The sequence below is a fragment of the Pangasianodon hypophthalmus genome, chromosome 5 (assembly GCF_027358585.1).
Source record: "Pangasianodon hypophthalmus isolate fPanHyp1 chromosome 5, fPanHyp1.pri, whole genome shotgun sequence".
NCBI classification, from domain to species: Eukaryota; Metazoa; Chordata; class Actinopteri; order Siluriformes; family Pangasiidae; genus Pangasianodon; species Pangasianodon hypophthalmus.
The window spans coordinates 302,117-329,731 of record NC_069714.1 but is presented as its reverse complement, the minus strand read 5'-3'; the positions used below and the strand labels follow the sequence as shown (position 1 = coordinate 329,731).

At 40.5% G+C, this 27,615-nt stretch overlaps 1 protein-coding gene across 1 annotated transcript in view; it reads left to right on the top strand.

Moving 5' to 3' along the window:
- LOC113524322 (zinc finger protein 850) overlaps positions 1–27,615 on the top strand; it is a 40,160-nt gene that overhangs the window by 4,027 nt on the left and 8,518 nt on the right. The window contains exons 3-14 of the mRNA XM_053234301.1: positions 354–447; positions 528–650; positions 2,811–3,082; positions 5,457–5,524; positions 5,711–5,901; positions 11,396–12,806; positions 20,139–20,205; positions 20,475–20,568; positions 20,689–20,805; positions 21,448–21,719; positions 22,470–22,537; positions 22,721–22,911. Of these exons, the coding sequence (XP_053090276.1) occupies positions 354–447; positions 528–650; positions 2,811–3,082; positions 5,457–5,524; positions 5,711–5,901; positions 11,396–12,806; positions 20,139–20,205; positions 20,475–20,568; positions 20,689–20,805; positions 21,448–21,719; positions 22,470–22,537; positions 22,721–22,911 (2,968 nt within the window). The remainder of the gene's footprint in view (positions 1–353; positions 448–527; positions 651–2,810; positions 3,083–5,456; positions 5,525–5,710; positions 5,902–11,395; positions 12,807–20,138; positions 20,206–20,474; positions 20,569–20,688; positions 20,806–21,447; positions 21,720–22,469; positions 22,538–22,720; positions 22,912–27,615) is intronic.

The window sequence follows — 27,615 nt, the reverse complement described above, 5'->3', positions numbered from 1 at the left end:
TAAAAACCTTTGATGAAACTCTGAAGAATGGTCACGTTTTACTGCAACCTTTCTGACACACATCCCCATCAACAAGTCAGAGTTCGCTTGAAGGTTGGTTGATGTGTGACACGCATGATGTGAAGTTAGCTTCAGGGTGGATGGCATGCGAGATCGTCTGAGTGTGTCTGCATGCCATGCCTACCCACAAACCCCCTCTCTGTGTCACTACACAAATGGGCACTGATGCAGAAACTTGGCCTCATACCTTTAATGAAGCGTGAAAAAGAAAATCAGTTCAGCAAACCAGAATCTACAGAGAGATTTACAGAATGTTTATGCTCTTTGCTGAATAAGTGTTATTGTTTGATTAGCTTTCTGAGGATGTGACAACAGTGACTTCAGCTGGAGGGACATCAGGCTTAGAGGACCAGCAGAATGAAGGAGTCTTTATGAAGCTCACACTTGGTCAGTCAGTTACCACACTGAAATATTAACTGTAAATGTCTAATTTCTGATTGATTTGAGTGTGTGTGTCTACACATTAGAAGGCGGTGTGAAGAAAGAGGAGTCGCTAGAGCTGAATATTTACAACCATGGAAATAACCTCAACAACACACCTGAAGTTATCGCCATAAAAGTGGAACAAGATGACTCTGAAGACTACCTCTGTAAGACTTCAGGCCACCCTGGAACTCAGCAACACTCTCACTGATTATTCTACCCTTCACACTACCTAGTGCACTAAAGATCTCAAGGGTGTCATTTGAAATTCAGTCCCTGTCTCTTGAGTTTGCATTGTTGGTTCTATTTCACCTCTCCTAATCAGGTGAAAATTACCTGAACACCTTGTGCATTTACACACATGCTGAGACCTTCCAACAAGTGCACAAAGTGAACTTTCTCATAGAATGCTGCCATTGTTGCACAGCCATCTTTCCCTTTTCTTTTTGCCCCGTACACGTCAGACATCATGTATGTCTTGTGAAGCTATCCGTGTAACAGCTTTTGATTGTGGTCAGGTAACTTGCCTTCCAAAGCTGGGGATAGCCACTGCTCATCATAATTTTGAGTCAGTTTTCCTTAGCGTTGCTAGCCAGCATTAGCAACATACTTTTAATATGACCTCAGCCACTGATTTTTTTTTAACAAGTGGGGTATGTCCTTGAGTTAGCAAGAAGGTTCTAAGCACTGGCTCGCAACAAAAGGGGTCCACTTGGGAGCTGTGCCACATCTGAGATATAATCACCATGGATGCTTCCTTTACAGAGTAGCTAGCAGTGTAGTGCCACAGGTGGATTGTATGGTTTTATATTTTTATTTTTTGAAAACCAGAAGACATTAAATAACTCGAATTGAGAGTTCTGAGATCGCATTACATGTTGGTCAGCTCAGACAAAGTTGACGCAGTCTGCTGTATCAACCATCAAAGCAGCACAAAGTCAGCTGGCTCTCTCTTGCATGGAATGTAGTCAGGTGCACCCATCCACTGTTGTGGTGGTAGCCTAGATCCGGGAATGGTTTGGGGGCAGTTGTGGCCTAATGGATAGAGAGTTGGACTTGCAACCCGAAGGTGAACCTGAAGGTCGTGGGTTCGAGTCTCAGGTCCGGCAGGGATTGTAGGTGGGGGGAGTGAATGACCAGCGCTCTCTTCCACCCTCAATACCACGACTGAGGTGAGACCCTTGAGCAAGGCACCGAACCCCCAACTGCTCCCCGGGCGCCGCAGCAAAAAAGGCTGCCCACTGGCTCTGGGTGTGTGTTCACTACTGTGTGTGCACTTGGATGGGTTAAATGCAGAGCACAAATTCCGAGTATGGGTCACCATACTTGGCCACAAGTCACTTCACTTCACTTTTTTCACTTTAAACACCTTTCTGAAGTAAGGTGGCTCCACCTTCCACGATTCTCCAAGAGTCTGGCATGGGATTGCTTTCTGCAAACTACATATTTGCAAGCGATCATTTAAAAGATGAATGGGAAAGCTGTGTGCTTTGTGGCTAGATGACCCAGGGGTGACCCTGGTAGTTAAACTCTGATTGTCAGCCATATTTGAAAGTCAGACGAACCCTGTAGCGTTCCATGAAAGTGAGCTTGCAGAGTGGTCCTTCCACTTCCTCCAGGTTGTACATATGTAACATCATCCCCCCAGTGGGGTGAGTGTGAAGGTCATCTCTCCTCACCATTCTGGTTCCTTCTACAGTGAGCCCAGTTCCTCATGACATTAGGGCATATGTTTTTCAGGTAATTCCAACTTCCCCCTGGTGGTTAAGAGGGGTAAAGTGGAACGTCCTTTATGTATATAACTGTGGTTTCATGAACTCCAGATAGTCTCTTGTCATCCATTGACCTGGAAAGAAGGTTTCAAGGAAAGATGGCAGTATTTGTTGTGTTGCGTCTTGCTTAATTTTGTGACTTTGTTGAAGGTCTTTGTACGTGTGATTCTCACCACCCCTGGCAGGTTTCAGGTGTTCATAGAGACACAGTCACATATATGTAACTTTTTTCTAAGATTTCTGTCTTTAATTATGTTCTTTCAGAGTTTGAAGCATAAAACAAACAATAGAACACACAGCACCAGTTTAAATTTTTTAATACATGCAAAGGCACCAGTTTCAATCAGCATAGAGTGCATGATTGTAAAATAAAATTTATAAATTGCTATTATGTACCTGACAAATGATGACATTCTTAAGACATTTTGAAAAGCTGTTATATTGGTATGTATAAATACCTCTTATTACATGCTTAAAATATTTAAACATAATTGCTTTTAATTGAATTTTTAAAAAATATGTACAAAAGATTTTGGGCATTTTTTCTCCCTCCAGACTGTGAGGTTTGCAAATCCTTTTTCTTCAACAAGTGTGAGGTTCACGGACCGCCCCTCTTCATCCCTGATACTCCTGTTCCCATGGGAGTCCCTGACCGAGCCAGACAAACTCTTCCTCCCGGACTAGAGATTCGGAAGTCCGGTATTCCTGACGCAGGCCTGGGAGTGTTTAATAAAGGGGAGACTGTTCCAGTAGGCACACACTTCGGACCCTACCAGGGAGAGCTGGTAGACAGAGAGGAAGCCATGAACAGTGGCTACTCCTGGGTGGTAAGTTATTATAAATAATAAAATGTAAGGTCTTTTTTGCTCAGGGTTCCACATATGAATAACAAGACTGTATCCCAAATGACTTCCAGTTCACTCTATATGCTCCCTACATGGGGTATAACAGAATGCTCCATGCACAATAAAATACCATTTCAGATTCAGTCACTGAAAAAAATCATGACCTATTGTTTTGCTATATCTGAAAGTCGTCTTAGAAGGCTTGTCCTTCACATGCTCTCTGCTGCTCTTTACTTGGATTAAAGTATTTGTATCCTAGATTCTGTTTTACTTCCTCTCCATCATTACTGCAGGCTAGGATTTTCAGTGTGTCTGGTGCTCAGCAGTTCATGCTGTGCAACACGACAGCGCTATGCAAGTTCAATTTCCCCAGATGGTACTACAAGCCCCATACCCGTTGCCAGGGTTTTCCCCAGATTTTCAGAGGGTGAAGGTGCTGTCTGGGTTTAGGGTGGTGGTGGTTGGGGGGTTTGAAATTATTTGAAGGAAATTGTAAGTTTTTTTAAATTTTTCGACCATTATCCTTACCATATTTGTAAAAGAAAGCTGGCAACACTTATTGTACTTACAGTCAAGTTGATTCATTTCACCAAATAACATGTTTAAGATTTTAATGAAAATATATGTGGTTTACCTTAACTTGTACACATAGGAAGAATAAACATGTTGAAATACATATGTAATTATTTTGAAAATGCAACCAAAGGACATAAAGGAGACAGAGAGAATTTCTTGATTTATTTCAACATTTATTTCAACTGCAGATATCACAATAGTCTTTTGACCACTTCACTTTCCTAGGTTTGTTGGCCCTGTAAAATCTTCTAATGAATATTTTGTAGTCCAGCATCCCAGGCTGAGGTCATCAATGGCAGCAAGCTACCAAGTGATCCTCAGTCAGCTTGTTTCTCAGTGGGGTCTTGATTGAACAAAGAACACACAAATTCTACAGATTTGTATACATACATACATACATACATACATACATTTGAAGTAACAACATCTCCTCCTCTTCTTGAAGGCTCAGACAAACCTCGAAGTCTAGTAGCATTGCTCGGTCCTGGAATGTGTCCCACTCTTTCAGCAAGTCCTGCTTAGTCAGGCTTGGGAAGTACCTTGCTAGGGACTACATCTCCTGGCACCCATAGCTTGCATCTGAACTTCCCTCCTAACATTTTTTTTTTTTTTTTTTTTTTTGAAGTGGTCAGCACCTGTTTTACATAATAATCCTGTGGAGTATACCGTGTTTTCAGAAGCGTCCTGAGCTTCATTCAACTGCATTTTGGAACAGCGTTTTTTTTTTTTTTTTTAAATATATGAACAGTTTACTCAGGTAAAGACGTAACGTGTGAACACAGCCTAACTTTGTTTAGCTACCAAGCCACGTTAGATACTAACATTAGTTCAGTCGAGGTATCTTTATGTAACATCAACTAACTAGCTTTGCTGGCTAATGTAATTTAATTCAGTACATGAATATCTATGTAAGTTAGCTAGGTTATCAATTTTTTTAGTTGTAAAATAGGCTACGTTAGTTATATCTTTTCTCTGTCTTCCTTCGCTGTTGTTGACATCCATAAGAATTACTACCTGACAAAAAAGTTTTCAACCAAAAAAAATCACTGTACTAGAAATAGAAAACGAACAATATTTCTTGTAGTTAATTAAGCCCAGAAGCTCAGTCTCACTTTGAGTTGATCTTGCTTGTGCGCAGCTCATGTGGCCCAAGGTCCAATGTGGTGCAGAAATCGATATCTTGATGCTCTGATGTGATTTGTGATCTGAGGAATGATGCATCTCTGTGGGATTCTTGTGAATCTATTTGCCCCAGGGGGAAAAATAAATGTTGAGATCTTGATTTTAAGTTAACAGAAGGGTCCAACCACTTTGTGCGTTACTCTTAACCCCTGTGGTGACAGTTGGATTCAAACTTGCAAGTGGAAAATTAAGTTATAAGAAAGGAAAGATAAAGATGTTTTGGTTCAGTGGAATCTAGTCTTGCTGCATATAGGGCCCAAGTGTACACAAAGACTATTGGCTTTTCCACCACGTTGTTTCTGCAGAGGGTGTCTCTTTTCGTACATTCACTAAGGTTCTGGACATGAGAGAGAGAGAGAGAGAGAGAGAGAGAGCGCAAGAGAGACAGAAACTGTCCATTGGGGGCTTTTATCCCAGGGGGTCTCAGGTGGAATCACCTTTCCCCTTCTTACCATATCACCTTACCCCCTTTCTTGTTCCTGTGTGGCTCCTTTAATGTGATGGCATCTTATGACTGTCATTGAGTAGAGTATAAAGCCAACAAAATGCAAAGATGAATCTAATTTACGGAATAAAATGTAAATTTGTCTTTTCGCAGATATACAGGAGCAGCCAGTGTCAGGAATACATAGATGCCAAGAGAGAGACATATGCAAACTGGATGAGGTGAGGAATAAACAAGTTATTTGGTCTTTATTACTAATTGATTTTACAGTTCCTGATTTGTCAGAAGAACTATGTCTTTCCTCCATCACTGATATCTTTCATTTTTCATGCTTTCTCATACTTTGACTGTCACTTCTGAGGGATTTTTCATCCCTTCTGCCACTTTGCCTCTTTCGCATTCTTTAGGTATGTGAATTGTGCTCGTAATGATGAAGAGCAGAATCTTGTGGCATTTCAGTATCAAGGGGGAATTCTGTACCGTTGCTGTCAACCCATTGACCCAGGACAGGAGCTCCTGGTGTGGTATGAAGAGGAGTACACTAAAGATCTTGGCCCTGCATTTGATTCCCTCTGGAACAAAAAGTGCTCTGCAAATGGTAAGGTCCATACAGTGATATTATACTAAATATAATTTAGTTTTTGGCGTTCAAATCACTTTCCCTAATGTAATGCAACTAATTCACTCCTGCAACTAATAAGCTGAGCTGTGAGGTAAGATCTCACATAAGGTGAGATCTGAGAGTTGTCCAGGGCAGAAATCACATCAGATGAGAATTTGGATAGGAGAGTGTGATAAGAAACGAGATCCGTGACGAGTTGCGATTTCTTCCACTTTCTCCCTGCTGTTCTTGATTCTCTCTGATTGCTGTGCAACACATATGATAGCCAAGGAGTAAGGCGAGGAATCTTCCTGGGTTTAGAAGATAGAGGGCAGACATGGTCCATGGATGAAAGTGCCGAGGGAAAAGTGTCTGTGGCTAACCCCAGCAGTAGAGAGGAAAACGAGTCAGAGTATGGAAGGGATGATAGGTTGCAGGAAGCAACAGAGGAAGGGGAAATTAAGTGGAGAGTGGGAGAGAGGTATTGATAGCTGATGTTAGGCAGAATAGGGAGGGTGATGGTAAAGGATACCAAATGATATTCGGAGATGTGGAGTGGGGTAGCATTGATGTCTGTAGCTGGAGAGGGGCGACTGAAGACCAGGTGCAGGACATTTCCTCCTTTGTGTATGGGAGGACAGGTGTTGAATGTCATGTAGAAGGAATGCAGAAGAGGGGAGAAGGCAAGAGGACTGGAGCTTGTCAGAGGGGAAGTTGAAGTCTCCAAGGAGAGTGAGAGGTGTACTCTCACACTCCATTAAAAGACTGAGGAGAATGTCCATTTTTTCAACAAAGTCTCCTATGGGACCAGGAGGGCAGTAGGTGACAATGATGAGAAGGTTGTTTTGGAGAGGTAACTAACTGCATGGAATTCGAAGGATGTGATGTTGAGATGAGACAGGGAAGGAGGTGTGAAGCACAGTCTCTGAGACAACAGCAAACCTGTACCATCACCCCTGCCAGTTTCTAATGGAGTGTGAGAGAAAGCATAAGCAGAGTATAGAACAGTCGGTGTAGCAGAGTTCTGTTGAGAGATCTAGGCCTCAGTTAGTGCCAGAAGGTGGAGAGAGTAATGGGCAGCTAAAGCTGAGATGAAGTCTGCTTTCTATACGGCAGACTAGCAGTTCTAGAGCCCACCTACCACTGCTGTTTGAGACTGAGACAACAGTGAAGAGTAGATCAGGTTACTGGTAGTTCAGCCTCTGGTTTGTGGATGAGGGCTTCTGGGTCTATAGATATGACGACAGAGATTGGTTTGAGGCACATGTTGGCAGCCTAGTCAGTAGTGAGGTCTGTGAGGTCTGTGAGGTCTGTGAGTTCAAGTAGGGCTGAGAGGGAACTGGTAACACTGTCTAACTGAACAAGAAGCGGTAACAAACATTAACTAAACTTAACACTTTCTAACCAACTTTTTTGCTTACAGTGGATACACCTTCAATTCAATATACCTTAGTACCCTGCCCACAATTAACACCTTAAGGCAGACTGAAACTACTCTTGATTAAACACCTGAGAAAACTAATTAGCACTAACAGACACTTCCAAACAACATTACAGAATCAACAATACTAGTGGCTTAAGGTGGCTAAAGTCAAGTAAATCAAAGATAGAACAATGTAAAGCAGACACAGCTTATCATCATTATCGAGGAAAATGTTGGTGCAATACAACTCAAGATCCCCCAGTACTACCTTAGAAGTATATTTGCTTGCTCTTTGACTTCTTTGGTTGAGAAGAACAGAATTAAGTCAATCACTGTTACCCTGGCATACAGCAAAAGTATGTAGATACCTGACTATCACACCCATATGTGGGACTTCCCCAAACTGTTGCCAAAAAGTTGACAGCACATAATTATATATAATGTCTTGGTATGCTGTAGAATTACAATTTCCCTTCATTGGAACCAAGGGGCCCAAACATGTTCCAGCTTTATAATGCCCCGTGCACAAATTGAGGTCCTTGAAGACATGGTGTGTGAAGGTTGGAGTGGAAGAACTCGAGTGTCCTGCACAGAGCCCTGACCTCAACTCCACTGAACACCTTTGGGATGAACTGGAACACCGACTGCACCCCAGACCTCCTCAACATCCCAACATCAGCGCCTGACCTCACTAAGGCTCTTGTAGCTGAATGAACACAAATCCCCACAGCCACGCTCCAACATCTAGTGGAACGCCTTCCCTCTGGTCCCTGAGGAACAGTGGCTTCTCCTTGGTTCCTGGAGGCCTTGGCTCTTGATGGTTTACCCAACCTTGTCTGGGTGTGAGGCGAAAAGTAGCTTCTATTGCCAGGATTACTCCAATTATTACATTATTACAGCTGTAAACACATAATGTCTCCACGGCAGACCTCATGATGTCTGCGCATGTCGTCGAAAAGGCATTGAAAACCTTCATTGTTGTGGTAAAACACTTTCAGCATTGAAACATACAGTCAGGTCCATAAATATTGGGACAGTGACACAGTTTTGGTAATTTTGCCTCTGTACACCACCACAGTGGATTTGAAATGAAGCAGTCAAGATGTGACTGAAGCGTAGACTTTCAGCTTTAATTCAAGGGGTTTAACAAAAATATTGCATTAACCGTTTAGGAATTACAGCCATTTTTTACAGAGTTCCTCCATTTTCACAGGCTCAAAAGTAATGGGACAATTGACTGATAAGCAGTTTCATGGCCAGCTGTGGCCTGTTTCCTCCTTATATCATGAGATAAGGAGATAAAAGGTCTGGAGCTGATTCCAAGTGTTGAATTTGCATTTGGTAGCTGTTCATGGGAACTCTCAATATGCCGTCCAAAGAGGTGTTGATGCAAGTGAAGGAGGCCATCATTAGGCTGAAAAACCAAAACAGACCTATCAGAGAGATAGCAGAAACTTTAGGAGGGCCAAATCAACAATTTGGTACATTCTTAAAAAGAAGGAATGCACTGGCGAGCTCAGCAACACCAAAAGGCCTGGGAGACCACAGAAAACAACTAAAGTGGATGATTGCAGAATTCTTTTCTTATTGAAGAACAACCCCTTCACAACATCTAGCCAAGTCAGGAACACTCTGGAGGAGGTAGGCCTATCATTGTCAAAGTCTACAATCAAGAGCCACTTTCATGAATGTAAATACAGACGGTTTACCTCAAGATGCAAACCGCTGGTAACACTCAAGAACACAAAGGCCAGATTAGACTTTGCTAAAAAACCTCTAAAAAAGCCTGACCAGTTCTGATGCAAGATTAACTTGTACCAGAATGATGGGAAGAGAAAAGTATGGAGAAGGAAAGGAAGGGCTCATGATCCAAAGCATACCACATCATCCGTCAAACATGTGGAGGCAGTGTTATGGCATGGGCATGTTTGGCTGCCAATGGAACTGGGTCACTGGGGTTTATTGATAATGTGACTGTTGATAGAAGTAGCAGGATGAATTCTGAAGTGTACAGAGCTATACTTTCTGCTCAGATTCAGTCAAATGCTGCAAAACTGATAGGACAGCGCTTTACAGTACAGATGGATAACAACCCAAAACATACTGTGAAAGCAGCCCAAGAGCTTGGAAATTAAATGTTCTTAAATGGCCGAGTCAGTCACCTGACCTCAACCCAACTGAGCTGCTTTTCACTTACTGAAGGCAAATCTGAAGGCAGAATGACCCACAAACAAGCAGCAACTGAAGATGGCTGCAGTAAAGACCTGGCAAATCATCTCAAGGGAGGAAACTCAGCATTTGGTGATGTCCATTGGGTCCAGACTTCAGGTAGTCATTGACTGCAAAGGATTTACCTCCAAGTAATAAAAATAATCCTAATATTTATGATTATATTAGTTTGTCCCATTACTTTTGAGCCTGTGAAAATGAGGAACTCTGTAAAAAATGGCTGTAATTCCTAAACGGTTAATGCAATATTTTTGTTAAACCCCTTGAATTAAAGCTGAAAGTCTACGCTTCAGTCACATCTTGACTGCTTCATTTCAAATCCACTGTGGTGGTGTACAGAGGCAAAATTACCAAAACTGTGTCACTGTCCCAATATTTATGGACCTGACTGTATGCAGGTTTGACACATAAGTAAGTGGCATGAGGTCTATGTAAGCGTCATGAAGAGGTCACTTGAAGAGTCACATGAAGAGGTGGCTTCCAGCTAAACACAGAATATAAAGTGTTTCCCATGATGTTCAATGCTGCAGTTCATGTAAAAGACAGGAATAGAATGATTGCTCGAAATGTCAGTGTGTTCTGACAGACTGGGCAGTCTTCTGAGTAATTATTTCGAGTACTCAGGAAGACAAAATGACCAAAATCCCATCCCTAAAACGAAGTAGCATTTGGATGCATTTTAATAACATAGACAACATAAAGGCAGAATGTAGAATTTGTAAGGTAAAAATATCATATCGAGAAGGGTCTATTAACAACCTTCACAGACATGTTAGAATTACAAATTTGCACATTGTAGTTTATTTTTTTTATATCACACACCGTGTTCCCTTTTGAATGTGATTTCTTTGGAATGGTTTGTGATTTGGATAGTTCAATATAAATAAAAATTCAATACACATGTGTAATAGTGTTTGTTGTTTTTACACTATTTAATGTTTTTATACCAAACATAATGTAAAATTATGGTGTTCTGAAAGTTATGAGGTTTAGTACAATTAAAGATTAAAGAGCAATTAAATTAATTAAAGAGCTGAAATTCCCATCACTATTTCTTGGCCGTCGACTCTGACTAATGGCACTTCCAAATAGAAACACGCCCCATAGTAAACGCCCACCCCCAACACTGATTGACAGGTTTCTGTGCAAGGCATGGGAAATTCAAATGCAAAGGGAATTGCTAATCCATTTGAAATCTGGCAGGCTCCACACGTGACGCCAAGGTAGTGAAATAGCAAACGGGGTAATTGCTATTGCTATTTCAATACGACAGGGTCATAACTCGTAAGACATGAGAAATGCAATTGCAAATGGTCTTTGCTTTTCCATTCGAAACGTGGCAGTATGTACGTGTAAATGAAAATGCAAACGGTAATACGTGATTTGCATTTAAATTATGTCACGAATTATGTGTCCACAAATAGGGAATGCAATTGCAAATGCAACATGCAGTTGCTTTTGAAATTTGTCCAGAAAATACTTCCATAGTTATATACTATGATATGCAAGATCATTAAATTAGTTGTAAACCCACTGCTCAATGACAGCATATTTATAAAAGGAAAAATACTTGCAATAATGCATTAATTCCTTAAATTACTTCACTAAGAATGCAATCAATAAAGGGTATACACTGTTATTACTGTGTATTTGCAACACACTAAATATTATAAATGAACTTGGAGAACAATTGCGTTGCTTCTCAATCACACTAAATAATTTGACCACAGACTTTATCAAATTCATCACTCCTTTACATTTAGATAGATCCTATTAATAATTAAATAATTTTGTTGCATTTCATATGCAGTATGTGGTATTGTGTTTTTTTTTCTCCAGAAGTAAACAACACTCCGTTGCAAGTCTTCTGCTGCTCCTTGTGCCAACTTTCCTACTCCTCTCAAATTGACCTCCACAAACACATCCGGAGATGCCATTACGAAGAGCATGTAAGACTGCAGAAATCAGAAGAGATTAAACACAAGATTCTGCCCATAAAAGGCCAGAAAACCTCATCTACCACTCTCTGCTCTAACACCGCTCACAAAAAAATGCAGAAGGAAATTCACCACTGTACAGATTGTGGAAAGAGTTTTACTCATCTGAGTGCTCTCAAATCACACCAGCGCAATCACACAGCAGAGAAGCCGTATCACTGCTCACTGTGTGGAAAGAGTTTTACTTATCAGAGTGGTCTCAGAACACACCAGCGCATTCACACAGGAGAGAAGCCGTATCACTGCTCAGAGTGTGGGAAGAGTTTTACGCAACAAGGTACTCTCCAGACACACCAGAGCAATCACACAGGAGAGAAGCCGTATCATTGCTCACAATGTGGGAAGAGTTTTGCATACCAGAGCCATCTTCAAATACACCAGCGCATTCACACAGGAGAGAAGCCATATTGCTGCTCACAGTGTGGGAGGAGGTTTAATCAACAGAGTGCTCTCCAAAGACACCAGCGCCTTCACACACAACAAAATCTGCATCACTGCTCACAGTGTGGGAAGAGTTTTACTCAGCTGAGTAATCTCCAACAACATCAACGGATTCACACAGGAGAGAAGCCATTTAACTGCTCACAGTGTGGGAAGAGTTTTAATCGACAGAATCATCTCCATCGACATCATCGCATTCACACTCAAGAAAAGCCGTATCACTGCTCCCTATGTCGGAAAAGTTTTGCTGATGGAGGTAATCTCAAAAGACACCAGCGTATTCACACAGGAGAAAAACCGTATCACTGCTCAGATTGTGGGAAGAGCTTCACTGACCAAAGTACACTCCGACAACACCAGCGCATTCACACAGGAGAAAAGCCGCATCACTGCTCACAGTGTGGGAAGAGTTTTACTCACCTGAGTACTCTGCAAACACACCAGCTCATTCACACAGGAGAGAAGCCGTATCACTGCTCACAGTGTGGGAAGAGCTTTAATCGACCGAGTGCTCTCCAACAACACCAGCGCAGTCACACAGGAGAGAAGGTGTATCACTGCTCACAGTGTGGGAATCGGTTCAGTGACCGAGGAACTCTTCAAGTCCACCAGCGCATTCACACAAGAGAGAAGCCATATAACTGCTCACAGTGTGGGAAGAGTTTTATTATAGAAAGTGCTCTCCGACGACATCAGCGTATTCATTCTGGAGATAGGCTGTATTACTGCTCACAGTGTGGACAGAGATTCACTTATTTAAGTATGTTTAGAAACCATGGGTGCAATACCACAGAGCCATTACATGACCTGAAGTTGTCAAATTAAAAAATACAATTATGATTACTTTTTGGGATTAAAATGTGTGTAAACTGTATTTTTGCATTGTATTGATTTTGAGCTGGAGTTCTGTGTGGCTTCTGCTTTATGTAGGCAGTCAGGCCTCCTAAAGTCAAGTATCTAACAATGGCTGTAATGTGCCTCGTAGATGAATGCCTGGTGAAGTTTGATCTGGAGATCTTTAGAGGAAAAGTCCAGTCCATAGAGGAGAGATTCAGTGAAAGACCTTCTTGAGTAAGCCAATCATAGACAGGTAGAGTCTAAGGGGTAAAAGCTGAGACTTGAGTTCATGTGGTTTCGAGGAAATTTGAGTCACAAAATGGGATGTCTTTATTGGCGATGTGATAATTTAGTAATATGAGCGGCTATAATACTCTGCCTGTCTATTCAAGCCTCCAAAATATTAAGAGCCTTCATTTTATAAGGTTCAAAATGATGCAAAAACTCTGACTAGGGCATCAGCTAGGGCATCAGCTTATGTTCAAAATAAAATTCTTTGCTGCTCCCTGGGATGATGAGAATCACCTTGCTTCCTTTATGAATACATGTGCACAACATCCAACAAAGTCACACGGCATTTACAATAAATAATGCTGTCACACTTGCATCCTTTCCTACTCTTGTCTTGTGCATACATTGACCTACATGTTCACAAAATGGCCTAAGCACTTAGCAGCTTGTGACTATGATCTGAGCTGCAGGTAGCCTGACCTCTAAAGATGGCTACAGCCTTCTCCTATCTCATCTACCTCAGTGTGTGTTCTTATACATTGCCAGCATTTTTTCCCCAATGCTACAATGCGTTGTGACATCCATTGTCTGAGTTGGTTTTTCCCTCCTTAGAATTACTAGCCTCTATTAACTATCACTCACTGGGTTTGCGATCTATGAGCTCACACTGTTGTGACACTTTCATTTCCCCCTGAGGGCTTAATAAACCTTTATATTATCTTAGCTTCACAGTCAAGTTTAGCCAGGCCACCATGTGCAATACAGGCTTTTGTTGAGGATTTAGAATTCTTAGCCAAGTCATTTATGCCTGTGAGTTTGACCTCTTAAGTATTGGAATGGAAAGGCCTATTCTTTTGTTTATGCTATATACTGAAGACAGTGTGGGGGTCACATTTGGGTTTTAGATCAGATGATGAATATAAAATGATAGATCAGAATTTCAGGTTTAATTTCCTGATATTTACATCTAGATGTGTTAAACAATTTAGAACGTGGCACTTTTGGTGGCAGACCAACCAATTTTTAGGAGCAAAAGTATTAGAACAGATAGTCTTAAAGTAAATACCACTTAATATTTGGTTGCATATCCCTTGCTTGCAATAACTGCATCAAGCCAACGACCCACTGACATCACCAAACTGTTGCATTCTTCTTTTGTGATGTTTTTCCAGGCTTCTAGCAAAGCTTCTTCCAGTTATTGTTTGTTTTGGGGGGTTTCTCCCTCCAGTCTCGTCTTCAGGAGGTGAAATGCTGCTCAATTGGGTTAAGGTGACTGATTAGCCAGTCTAAAACTTCCACTTTTTTCCCCTGTTGAAGTCCTTTGTTGTGTTGGCATTGTGTTTTGGGTCATTATCTTGATGCACGATGAAGTTCCTTCAAATTAGATTGGATGTATTTCTCTGTAATTTTGTAGCAGAATTTTGTAGCTGTAGACTTCTGTAGCTTCAAAATGGCTTGATTTTCTCCCATAGTCAGCTCTCTGGTATTCATGTTGGTTTGTCCTTTTTAAACAACAAATGCAGTCTTCACAGGCAAGACCCAGGGCTCAAACCAACAGTAGCGTTTCAGAGCTATTAACTGTTTAAACAGTCAATCACACTGGATACACCCGGACAACAAGAAACACCTGTCAGTCACGTTCCAATATTATTGATCACTTGAAAAATGGGTGGCTTCAAACAAACAGTGCCATGTTCTAAGTTGTTTAACCCATCTAGATGTAAATATCAGGAAATGAAAGCTGAAATTCTGATCTATCGTTTTATGTTCATCTTTTAATCTCAAACCCAAATGTCTTCAGTGTATAGCAAAAAGAAAAGAATTGGCCTTGCCATTCCAGTACTTTCAGAGGGGACTGTGTATAGGCCTAATATGCTTATAGGGGGAAGCTGTTCTGTAAATGGTGTGTACCTCAGCCAGTACACTGACCAATTTCCAAGATACTACTGAATCCCAATGTTAGTAAGTTAGGATACAAGTTAGTAAGTCCACATCTATGCTAAAGGTGTATGTGGCAGCCATTGCAGTGCACCACACTACTGTACATGGCATATTTCTGTGGGCTAATTGGTTTGTTACAGCCTTTCTAAAGGGTGAGGCAGCTATGTCCACCAAGATCGCCCAAGAGCCTGGTGTGGGATCCCCCTTTTGCTTTGAGCCATACAGGTGGCTGTATGGCATCCGTATTTTTTGTAAATACTGCATAGTACATCACTATGTGACTTTGTTGGAAGGTCACAATGTGTGTGCACATTTACAAGAAGGTATCCAGATGATTCTGGTGGTTATCCTTGGTTCATAGAAACACAGTTACATATTTTTAAGGTTCTACATATTACAATCATCCAGGATAAATACACACAATAGAGAGCTGTGGCCAGTCAACATACATATTCTATTTACCCACTGACAGAAGAGACAGGACTTGAAGCTTTATTCAGTCCTCCAAGAGATGGCTAATATTGTATCTAACATTAGCATTACATATTACTGTCATTAATTGGCTACTTAAATTGTGTAATAAACAAAACCCTTTCCAATATAACAAGAGTTTGGAAGGTGCATGTTTACAATCAGCAGCACCAAATGAGGAGAAGCAGGAAAACAGACACTCCCCCTGACTCAGAAGTATAAATTCAAAAATTCAAGAAGCTCATATCCATTTGTTATTTGGGCATTGGATTTCCATCTACCTGAACCTCTGATAATCAACTTCCAACCTGTGTTTTGGTGTCTAACACTTATCCTGTATCTCAGTCAGTCTCTACCATTGCAAGACAAAGACACATGACAACTTTGGACCTTAAAAGTGTGAACTCCACTGAAGAATTGAGAATCATAAGGTTTTTGTTTGAGAATCATAAGGTTTTCTCCATGATCACTAGACAAGCAGACTTAACGTCACACCTAGATGCGCAGCACAATCTCTGCTGAACTGTGCAACACTGGGTCCTAGGGCTCTTTCTCTGTGATCTCCACTGATGGCCACTAAACTGATCAGGATCAGTCAAGGAGACACCATTGAGAGGTAATTATAAAACTTCTCTACCATTGTTGGCATGATAATTAGCTATAAAAAGCTATAATTTCTTGGTTAAATAGATTCACTCTTGCTTAACGGTATCTTTAGTGTCCGAATAACCACTGCTGTTTGCCCACTTTACATAAGGCTAGCCGAACATTTGCGTACACTCTTGATGTATTTCTGCCATGTAGCTTCATTCCAACTTCTTTCTGGAACTGTTATATTCACTGTATTTGTATATATTTTCGTTCTCCTATTTTGTATTGTATCAATGCTTACCTTTACCTTTATTATTAAAATTTGCGTGTTTTACTTCTGTGTGTTCTCTGTTGTCACAAATGAATTTTACAAACTCATTCAACTAATTAGAGCATTCAGATTTGAGGCAATTTCCTTCAGATATTAGGCAAATTATCACTATTTCTTATCTTGCTGATGAAGCCAGTAATTGAATGTAACCTGTTTAATTGAATTATTATTATTATTATTATTATTATTATTAATAGGTGCTTCACTGAGGAGAGCAAACCTGTTAGACACGTGAAGCAGAGAGGAGTGGTGCTCCGAAGGGTGAGCCTTAGTGTTAGCTTTGGCTTTGCGATTATGCCGCCTTTTCGTCACTCACTCGCCCCTCTTTGAGGGCTCTACCGCCGGAGTTAGGGGATTGCTATCTCTGCCTAAGGCATCTTTCCCTTACATAAACAATGCTGCTCTTGCACTCACTAACCCTTTCTAGAGTCTGGATGCATACCTCTAATGCTGCAATCTTCTCTGTCTGACAGCTAACTGACATACACTTAGCACAAATAAAGCTATTACTAACGATGGAGGAAGAATGACTGAACATCCTGCACTCGACACACTGAACAAGCTGCATGTTTGCCGTGTTGAGTGTTTAATGTACCTTAGTCGAAGACCCTCAGAGCCTCAGAAATGCCTTGTAGAGAGAGGTCCCAGGAAAATGCCTAGTCTGGTAGTCTACTAGAAAAGTATCTCAGAACGCACAACACATTGAATCCTGTGGCTAAAACAGCAGAAGACTTCCACTCTTCTCAGCCAAGAGCAGGAATCTGAGGCTACTGTGTGCACTGACTCACCCAAAGTGGAAGATTGAAGAAAGACTTGGCAATGTTTGATGTGAAAATTAACTGAAGCTTTTGACCCGTATCTGCATGATTTTATGTATTATGCTGCTGCCACTTGATTGGCTAATTGAGCAGTAAGTGACTGAAGTCCCTTTGCAATTATATTGCAGGCTTTTAAATATCCTTTTATATTTACTATGTAGATTTTTAGCAGTCTTTTTTTTTTTTTTGGTTAAAAAAAAAAAGAAGCATCCACAGTCTTATTTTCATTATTGCTGCTGTACGAGGAAAATGTAGACCTGGTATGTTCTTCGTCTTGTAATACAGCACTCAGTCGGTATGTTTGAGGGTTGAGGGTTGAACTCAGAGGGTTCTGGAGGCTTGAAAGGATTTGCAGCTCTTCCAGTTGCTGAAAAACATACAGAAAAAAAGCACAGACATAGCAAATGTTCATAATCTCTTTATTTGCGAGACATGAAAATCAATCATTTGATTAGGAAACAAAGCACATTTTTTCTTCTCCTGTTATTTGAGTTTTAAAAATGTACACAAATAACTTGTCATCTGTTGGCAATAACACAATCTAGGCACTACTGTATATTCTATACCATATCCCTTGTTCAGTCGGATGGATAGATGGATGGATCAATGTGTTATTACATGAGATGAGACACTGGATATGTGTCAAGAAAACCCATAATTAAATGTTAGCATAATCGAGTACTCTTTAGGAGTAGGTAAAGAGAAGTATAGAATATAAAATATAGAAAAAATGATATAAATGCTGGAATGGAATGAAAGGCAGAATAGGGAAATACAACTCTGATGCATATTTTGATCCTCACGCTCAATAGCATTAGCAACTGTTAGTTTAATACCCATTTTATTCCTCCTGAAATGGGTTAAGATTGGATTTAATTTGCTGATAATTAACATTTGTAACCACTAGTACAAATAAATACACAGTTGAATTACTATTATTATTATTATTATTAATTTTTTTTTTAAATCCTGAAGATCATTTTAATATTACTCACCACAAAAATATTATCCCACTGGATATCGTGACTCTCTCACTCTCTCTGTCTGTCTCTCACACACACACACACACACACACACACACTCTTTTTCTTTTTCTCTCTCTCTCACTCACACACACACTCACTCACTCTCTCTCTCACTCACACACACACTCACTCACTCTTTTTCTTTTTCTCTCTCTCTCACACACACACACTCACTTTTTCTTTTTCTCTCTCTCACTCACACACACTCACTCACTCACTCAGTCTCTCACACACACACTCACTCACTCTTTTTCTCTCTCTCTCACACACACACACTCACTCTTTTTCTTTTTCTCTCTCTCTCACACACACACACTCACTCACTCTCTCTCACTCACACACACACTCACTCACTTTTTCTTTTTCTCTCTCTCGCACACACACTCACACACACACTCACTCACTCTCTCTCTCTTTTTCTTTTTCTCTCTCTCGCACACACACTCACACACACACACTCACTCACTCACTCTTTCTTTCTTTCTTTCTTTCTTTCTCTTTCTCTCTCTCTCACACACACACACACACACACACACACACACACACACACACAGAGCCGCTTGATGGCAGTAATGCTCCAGATCCGCCATCACCTCGAAGACGGTGAAGAAGCTGCTGTTTCTTCACCTAAACGGATGAATTATCAGCCTGGACTAGTCATTTTCACACTAAAACATTCCTTACAGAGTTTTACAGATCACAGATTTGATCGAGTTAAAAAAAATAAAAGCTCTGTCTTGTGTCAGTATTTGAGGTTTTAAAACTCTCGTCCTGCTGTAAGACCTGAGGTAAGTTGCACTGAAGCTGCTCGGCTAACGGTTAGTGTCCGGGTTGTAAACGCCTCTGTGCTCCCTGTTTAAGTGCACTTCATAGGGTATGATGTAATGACGTGTGGCCCCTATGTAGTGCACTCTGTATCCGCAGTGGAGTGATTTACAGTTCGGCTTCTGGGAGCTGTTTTAGTGTGTGGTGCAGCAAGCTGTTTTATTTGTGTATGTTTTATAAGCATTTAAATAACTTTAATTTGTTCTAAATCATACCTTCCGACCAGATTTATTGTATGCTTATTATGTCATATAATAGCACAAAGGTGTGTCCAGTCCATAAATATTTGGACACTATTATTATTATTATTATTATTATTATTATTATTATCATTATTATAGCTGTCTACCAGAGTATATTGGTGTTGTAATTAAATAATGAATATGAGCTCAAAGAGCTGACTTTCAGATTTAACCTGAGGGTATTTACACCCAAACCAGGTGACTGGTGTAGGAATTACAGTCAGATACAAGGTCTAGCGTTGATTGAGTGTGACATTTGCATTTGGATTCTGTTGTTGTTAACTCCAAAAAGTCCAAAAAGCGGTCACTGCCAATAAAGCAAGCCATCATGAGACAAATGAAAACAAACCCATCATAGAGATAAAAAATGCAAAAGCATTAAGTGTAGCCAAATCAACTATTTGGTACATTCTAAAAAAAGAATGGATGCACTGGTGAGCTGAAGAACACTAAAAGGCCTGGAAGACCACAGAGAACAAATGTGGTGGATGACACAAGAATTCTTTCCCTGGTGAAGAAAAACCCCTTCACAACAGTTGAACAGATGTCAAAGTCATCAATCAAGAGAAGACTTCACCAGTGTAAATAGATCAGCTTGTAGCAGAATGATGGGAAGAGAAGAGTATGGAGAAGAGAAGGATCTGCTCATGATCTGAAGCAGCAGGATGAATTCTGAAGTGTATAGGTCTACATTACCTGCTCACATTCAGCCAAATGCTTCACAGTGCAGATGGACAATGACCCAAAGCATACTGTTTGCATGTATACATACATATTGTTGTTTACTATTTCGTAATATTCATCATCATCATCATCATCATCATCTTTTCAGACCTGTTATAATGAGTTCAGCAGAAGACAGGCAGCAGTCTCAGGCTCCTGATCCTGCTCCCTCACAGGTAAAGCTTAATGATGTGTGTAACCATCACAATTTCTGTGAGAAATCAGAAACCTGACGTTAAAGTTTAACTAGTCTTTTGTATTTTACCACCTTGTTTCACTGCTATCCTACATGCAGTCTTTTTAATCATAACCTTTAATGAGGAGTGAAAAAGAAAATCTAAAACTGTTTTCAGATCAGCAAACCAAAATCTACAAACTACAAACAGATTTATAAACAGTGTTTATGTTCTTTGTTGAATAAGGGTTATTGTTTTTTGAGCTTTAGCTGTGTGAGGACGTGAAAACAGAGACTTCAGGTGGAGGAACATCAGATTCCGAGGACCAGCAGAATGGAGGAGTCCATATGGAGCTCAGATCTCGTCAGTCCGGTTACTACACACACAGATATATAAATACTGTAAATGTCTCATTAATGGTAGAGTTCTGTCAGTATGTGTAAGACTCTGTGTGTGTATGTGTGTGTGTTTACACATTATAAGGCAGTGTAAAGAAAGAGGAGACCCTTGAGCTGAGCATCTACAACCATAGAGACGACCTCAACAACACGCCTGATGTTATCTCCATTAAAGAGGAAGAAGCTGACAAAGACTACCTCTGTAAGATCTTAGTGCACACTATCCTGGAGCTCACTGTCATTGATTATTCCACCCTAAACACTTGTACTTCTGGCACTTCACCACTTCAGCAGCATGGCTAGGCAATGCAAACCCAGAGCTCTCTGTATTCCAACCGATGGTGCTGCTTTCCCATTGTATAACTCTGCCTGTGAAAGAAGGAGGAGATTCGCTGGAGGTTATTGGGGAGTGAATTGTAAGCATGAGTAATAAAATATTGCTTGAAATTCAAACAAATGATTTTCAAATTGGACCAGGCATCGCATTTGATTTGATTTAAGAAAAGCAAACAAAAGGCATTATTTTTAGCTCCATTTGCATAATTACAAAGTAATTAATTTTCTCAATTGGCATAAAAAGAACAGAAGACCAAATTACTGACAATGATTTCCATTTTACTTTAATCATATAGTCTTTAACAGTGCTGAAATATTGAATAAATCAAACATACACATTCAGCAACATTCAGCAATTATAAATTGATTTCTGTAGAATAACTTTAATACATGTAGACACGTTCCTAGTGTCACTCTTAAAACAATTAAAAATCGGCTCTGGTGGTTGAAACAAACTCATCTTGCATTTCATTTGTTATTTTATTTATTAAAAATTCTTTCCTTCCAGACTGTGAGGTTTGCAAATCCTTCTTCTTCAACAAGTGTGAGGTTCACGGACCGCCCCTCTTCATCCCTGATACTCCTGTTCCCATGGGGATCGCTGACCGAGCCAGACAAACTCTTCCTCCTGGACTAGAGATTCGGAAGTCCGGTATTCCTGACGCAGGCCTGGGAGTGTTTAATAAGGGGGAGACTGTTCCAGTAGGCGCACACTTCGGACCCTACCAGGGAGAGCTGGTAGACAGAGAGGAAGCCATGAACAGTGGATACTCCTGGGTGGTGAGTTTTTATAAATTTTTATAAACAAATGGCATAAGTACAAGAATAGTTTATTTCTAACCCTAACCCTACATGGTCCTCTCCGAAAGTTTTGGTACGGCAAAGCCAGTTCTTTTGTTTTTGCTATACACTGAAGACATTTGGTTTTGAGATCAGAAAATGAATATGAGATGATAGATCAGAATTTCAGCTTTCATTTCCGGATATTTACATCTAGATGTGTGAAACAACTTAGAACATGGCACCTTTTGTTTGAACCCACCCATTTTTCAAGTGATCAAATGTTGGAACATGTGACTGTCAGGTGTTTCCTATTGCCCGGGTGTGCTCTGTTAGATTGATTGTTTAAACTAAAGTTAAACTAATAGCTCTGAATGTCTACTCTTGGTTTGAGCCCACAGTCAAAGTCACTAAGATCACATATTTTTCCCCATTCTGATTTTTGATCCTGAACTGAAGCTCTTGAACTGTATATGCATGATTTTATGCATTGCTGTAACATGATTGGCAGATTGGATAATTGCATTAATGAGCAAGTGTACAGGTGTTGCTATTAAAGTGGCCAGTGAGTCTATGAGTCTCTAAAATTGATCTATATTTTCCTCATTTTTGTCTAAAGTAAACGAATAATATTGCCTTTGTAATGTTTATTAAAAAAATATTTGCATGGAACAGCATACGTTTTCCTACATAACTCCTTTGATTTTAAGGCATAGATTTATTCATTGTATAAATTGTACATTTTTGCAGATATACACTAGAAGCCAGTGCCAGGAATACATAGATGCCAAGAGAGAAATGTATGCTAATTGGATGAGGTGAGGAATACTTTGGTTATTTGGTCCTTTGCTCAGTCATTAATTTTACAGGTCTTGATTTGATGGAAAAACTTTGTTTCTCCTGTCACTGATATTTCCCTAATGCTTTCTCTAACTCTGACTCCCATTTCTGAGATTATTTTTTTCTTTTTACCTTTTCTGCCACTTTGCCTCATTCTCTAGGTACGTGAATTGTGCTCGTAATGATGAAGAGCAGAATCTTTTGGCGTTTCAGTATCGAGGTGGGATTCTATATCGTTGCTGTCAACCCATTAACCCGGGACAGGAGCTCTTGGTGGGGTATGAAAAAGAGTATGCCGAAGATCTTGGCCCTACATTTGACTCACTCTGGAGTAAAAAGTGCTCCAGAAATGGTAAGGAAGGTTCAAATGTAGTGATTTTACCATAAATATTTGGTTTTAAAACTAATTTTAGTATTAATATCTAAGTAAATGCATCATGTCTGGTCATTGTTTAATCAGCTCTTGTTGAACTGAGTTGTGTGTGAGCTCAAGGAAACTGTGTACTTCATGTTAGAATTCAATTCATTTTTTATTCCTGACATTCCTAAGGTGGGTAAATTATGTTTATATTAAATCTTAGAAATTATATAAAAAAATGCTGCTTGTATAAGTATTCAACCCCTTCGGACTAGTACTTGGTAGAACCACTGTTTGCTGCAATAACAGCTTTAAGTCTCTTCAGGGCAAGTTTCTACCCAGGCTGTTTGGGAGTGATTACACCCATTCTTATGGGCAGATTTGCTCCAGGTTCGTCAGGTTGGTTGGATGTTGTTTCTTCAATTGTCCACAATTGTCAAACAGTGCCACAAATTCTCAGTGGGATTCAGATCTGCACTTTGATTTGGTCATTGTAGAACATTCAGCTTTTTGTACATTATTCCTGCATTGCTTTGGCCTTGTGTTTGGGACTCTTGTCCTACTGAAAGGTGAAATTTCTCCCAAGCTTTAGTTTTTTTAGCATATCTTTACTGGGTCACTCTCATACTTTCATATGGCACTTCTTGAGCAACAGTTTCTTTCTAGCCAACCTTCCATAGAGCCCTCAATTATGCAGAGTTCTTGAAATGGTGGTTTGGTGCACCTTCACACTACTCTCAGCCACTATACTCTGTAACTCTGTTAGAGTGGCTTTTTGCGTCACTGTGGCTTCCCTCACCAGTCTCTGTCTTGTTTTCACACTGTGTTCTCTTGGTACTGCTTGTGTGTTGTGATGCGGCTTCCACTTCCTTGCTATCCATCTAACAGTGCTTACTGGGATGTCCATCCTCTTAGGAATAGAGTGTAAAATTATATCTAAGTTATGAAATTATTACCTTAGTTTTAACTTCCTTAGAATGCTCCTTAGTCTTCATTTTCACTGCTTTCTAGGCTGAAGGTCTCTGTGATCTTCAGTACACAGACTAGGTGAAAGTTACACACATGCATTAGTGAACATTGTAACTCCATTTGAACAAGGTCTTCCTTAGTCATAGAAGCAGTAAAACTGAACTAAATTTATTGGGGTATGAAGCTTACTAGATTTTGAGTTTGGGATCATTAACTCCTTGTGGATTTAATGATCCATTTGATTGGGCCTGTATTTTATGCACGCATCAGCATATACAGTGGCATGAAAAAGTATTTGCCCTCTTGTGATTTCTACTAATTTGAATATTTGTGCAACAAAATGGTTTTAGATCCTCATTCACAATGTGCACTATTTGGCCAAAAGTTTGTGGACACCTGACCATCACACCCATATGTGGGTCTTCCCCAAACTGTTGCCACAAAGTTGGACAAAATTGTATAGAATGTCTCTGTATGCTGTAGCATTACAATTTTACCTTTACTGGAATTAAGGGGCCCAAACATGTTCAAGCATGACAATGCCCCTGTGCACAAACTGAGCTTCATGAAGACATGGCTTGCCAAGGTTGGTGTGGAGGAACTCAAGTGGCCTGCAGAGAGCCCTTACCTCAACCCCACTGAACACATTTGGGATGGATTGGAATGCTGACTGTGCCCCAGGCCTTCTCGCCTGACATCAGTGCCTAACCTCACTAATGCTCTTGTGGCTGAATGGAAAATTTCCTCACAGCCATGCTCCAAAATCTAGTGGAAAGACTCCCCAGAAGAGTGGAGGTTATTACAATAGCAAAAGGGGATTTAAAAAAAATCTGAAATGGGATGTTCAAAAAGCAAATATGAATGTGATGGTCAGGTGTCCGCAAACTTTTGGCCATATAGTGTAAAATAAAAGAACATGAAGAAACACAACAAAAAACAGTTTTAAACGCTCATTTCATTGAATGAAGGTTACGCAACATGTATATCACCCATGACAAAAAGTTATCTTTTTTTAGTGTCCCCGTAAACTTAACTGGTTATTCCATCTTTAGCAGCAACAGCTGTAGCTAAATGCTTCCAATAATCGGAGATTAGTCTTTCACATCAACATGGCCCACTCGCCTTTGCAAAATTGCTTAAATTAAGCCACATTGGAAGGCTCTCTATCATGAACTACACATTTAAGGTGCTGCCACGGCATCTCAATAGGGTTCAAGTCAGGACTTTGACTAGGCCTCTACATTGACTAAGTCTCTGGTAGGCCGGCCACTACAGATTCACCACTGTTCCAATGTTCCAGTGTTCCAAGCTTGTTTTCTCCACTTGGAGATAATGGCTCTCCTTCTGGAGATAATGTGGTTTGCTGGTGTCACAGAGCCTTAAAGGGCTCTGAAACCCTTTCCGGACTGATGGATTTGACTAACTTCTTTCTACTCGCTTTCCAAATTCTTTTGATCATAGCATAGTGTGCTGCATGTTGAGAACTATTAGCCTACTTCGCATTGCTGGAAAGGTCCTATATAAGTGATATGTAGATTCAGCAGGGCTGGCAGTAATATATCCTGGCCATATCTAGTCTTATTGAGCCCAATTATCAATTAAATTTGGTTAATTGGTTGACTGAGTAACTAAGGAGCCTTTTTTTTTTATACACAGGACCAGTTTTTGGATAACTTTTTCCTCTTCATAAATGAAATGATCATTTAAAAATTGTATTCAGTATGTCTTTTAAATTTTGTTTTAAATGAAATGTGACACATACATAGAAATAGAAGAAGTCAGGAAGAGAAAAAAAATCGGGAAAAAAAATACTTTTTCCTTGCACTGTGGTTACATTCATATGTATTTATTTTGATGTATACTACACTAGCACTATAAGCTTATCTTATTAAGAATGGTATGGTAAGACTGAGGTTGGTGTCTTATCTGGAAGACAGCACTGCCTAAGTCCACCAGCGCATGTACCAGAAACCCCCCACTCAACATCTGTCTTGTTGTTGCAGATGTTGCATCCTGCCAGTTGGGATTGTCCTACAACTGGGGTTTGCAGGCCACAGTTGGTTGGATTTGAATGTAGAGAATAGGGAAAGACTTAGGTTCCAGTAGTTCGGATTTGAGCTGCCCTCTTGGCAACACCGGTCCAAGAAATTCTCCCTCCATTTGGTGCTGTGGAGCTGGCACCTTGACTGGCAAGAGTGGCCTCCGATCATCGTCACCTCAACGAGCAACACTGTGTCCTTGGAGGCCTTTTCTCTTGATTATTCACATGAATTTGGCTTGAAGCAAGTGAATGAAGAAGCCCATCTCCATCAGTTCCACTGCTGTGAGTTCTTCCAGCTGACGTCAGTGGTACACTATACACAGGCGATGATTGAACTTTTTTTGTCATGCGATAATGCTGGGGTTGTAGGCCCATTCATGAAACTGAATTGCCAATATTTACCTGTGTTGCTTCAATGCAGCCCAGGATTGTTGGCCTCAGTTGTTTGTAGTCTGTAGCTTTGATGAAAAAATCTCTAGCATGTTTGCCTCTGGTGAGGTACAGCGCAGTAATACACTTTACTCAGGTTCGTCTGTTTGAGAATATAGAGGCAGGTCTCCATGTTGTTATCAGCTTTTTAAGTAGAGTCCAAGCCATGCACCTGCAGCACTTACATTTCTTTCCAATGAGCAAATAACACATTGTCGATGATTTTAACAACACTTTGTTCTTGTACAAAGTGATGATGATTTTGTAGTGAAGATTCTGAGGAAGTTTGCCTTGCTCCCAGCAGCATGTAAAGAATTTGTGAAGTTTGGTGTGATGTGCTGGGCCTCCATTTTTCCAAAAGCAGTATTCTGACTGGTGGTTCAGGGTAGTGGCCTTGTCTGTAAGGAGCATCCCTCCATCTGCACTGTGCAGTTGGCTCTGGACTTGGTAGCTAAGGCCATAGACTATCTTTAGGGCTTCATGGAACCCCCTTTATTCACCATTGTCAGCACAAACCTGGGTCCTCTTTGTGAGGTCTGTCCACCACTTATTCTAGATCTCTCAAAGTTTGCATTGAAGACATCTGCATGCAAGGCAGAAGGATGCAATCTTCTTTGGACAAACTGGCTGGGCCAGTTGAGCCTGGTGTGCTGATTTCTTTTCTGCCAATAGGTGTTGGATCTCCTGGTTGTTTTCATCCAGCTAGTCTTGATTCTTCTTGCATGTGAGTCCAAGGACTTCTTCAGATGTCTGCAGGATAGAGGCCTTCAAGTGTTCGCATAGCTCTTGTGGAGAGGAGGCTGGGGGGCAGGTAAGCTTGCCTGGAAGTTAGCTTTTACCTAAGCTGACTTTAAGCACAAACCTTGAACTTTTTCTTTGGACCAACTTTTTTCCTAGGCTTTGGCTTGAATTGAAGTTTGATTTTGCAGTCAGTGTGAGGGCATCACTCTGGTCTTTTAAGTGAAGAAATCTTTTAAGTCTCGCTAACACATAGAACCTAGTCTGTGAGGTGCTGGTGTTTGGGCCGAGGCTTCATCCAGGTAGTCAGTCTGTCCTACTTCTGAAAGATGGTGTTGGTAATAAGTTGTTGCTCTGTGCAAAACTCCAACAGCAGGCACCTGTTGTTGTTGTAGTTTCCAGCACCATGTTTCCCAAGTACTCCTTTCCAGGTTTCCGACTCTTGACCGAATCTGACATTTAGCTCTCCAAGGACTGTCATCTGCTCTGGTGCATCGTAAGAGGTTGCGAAGATTAGAATT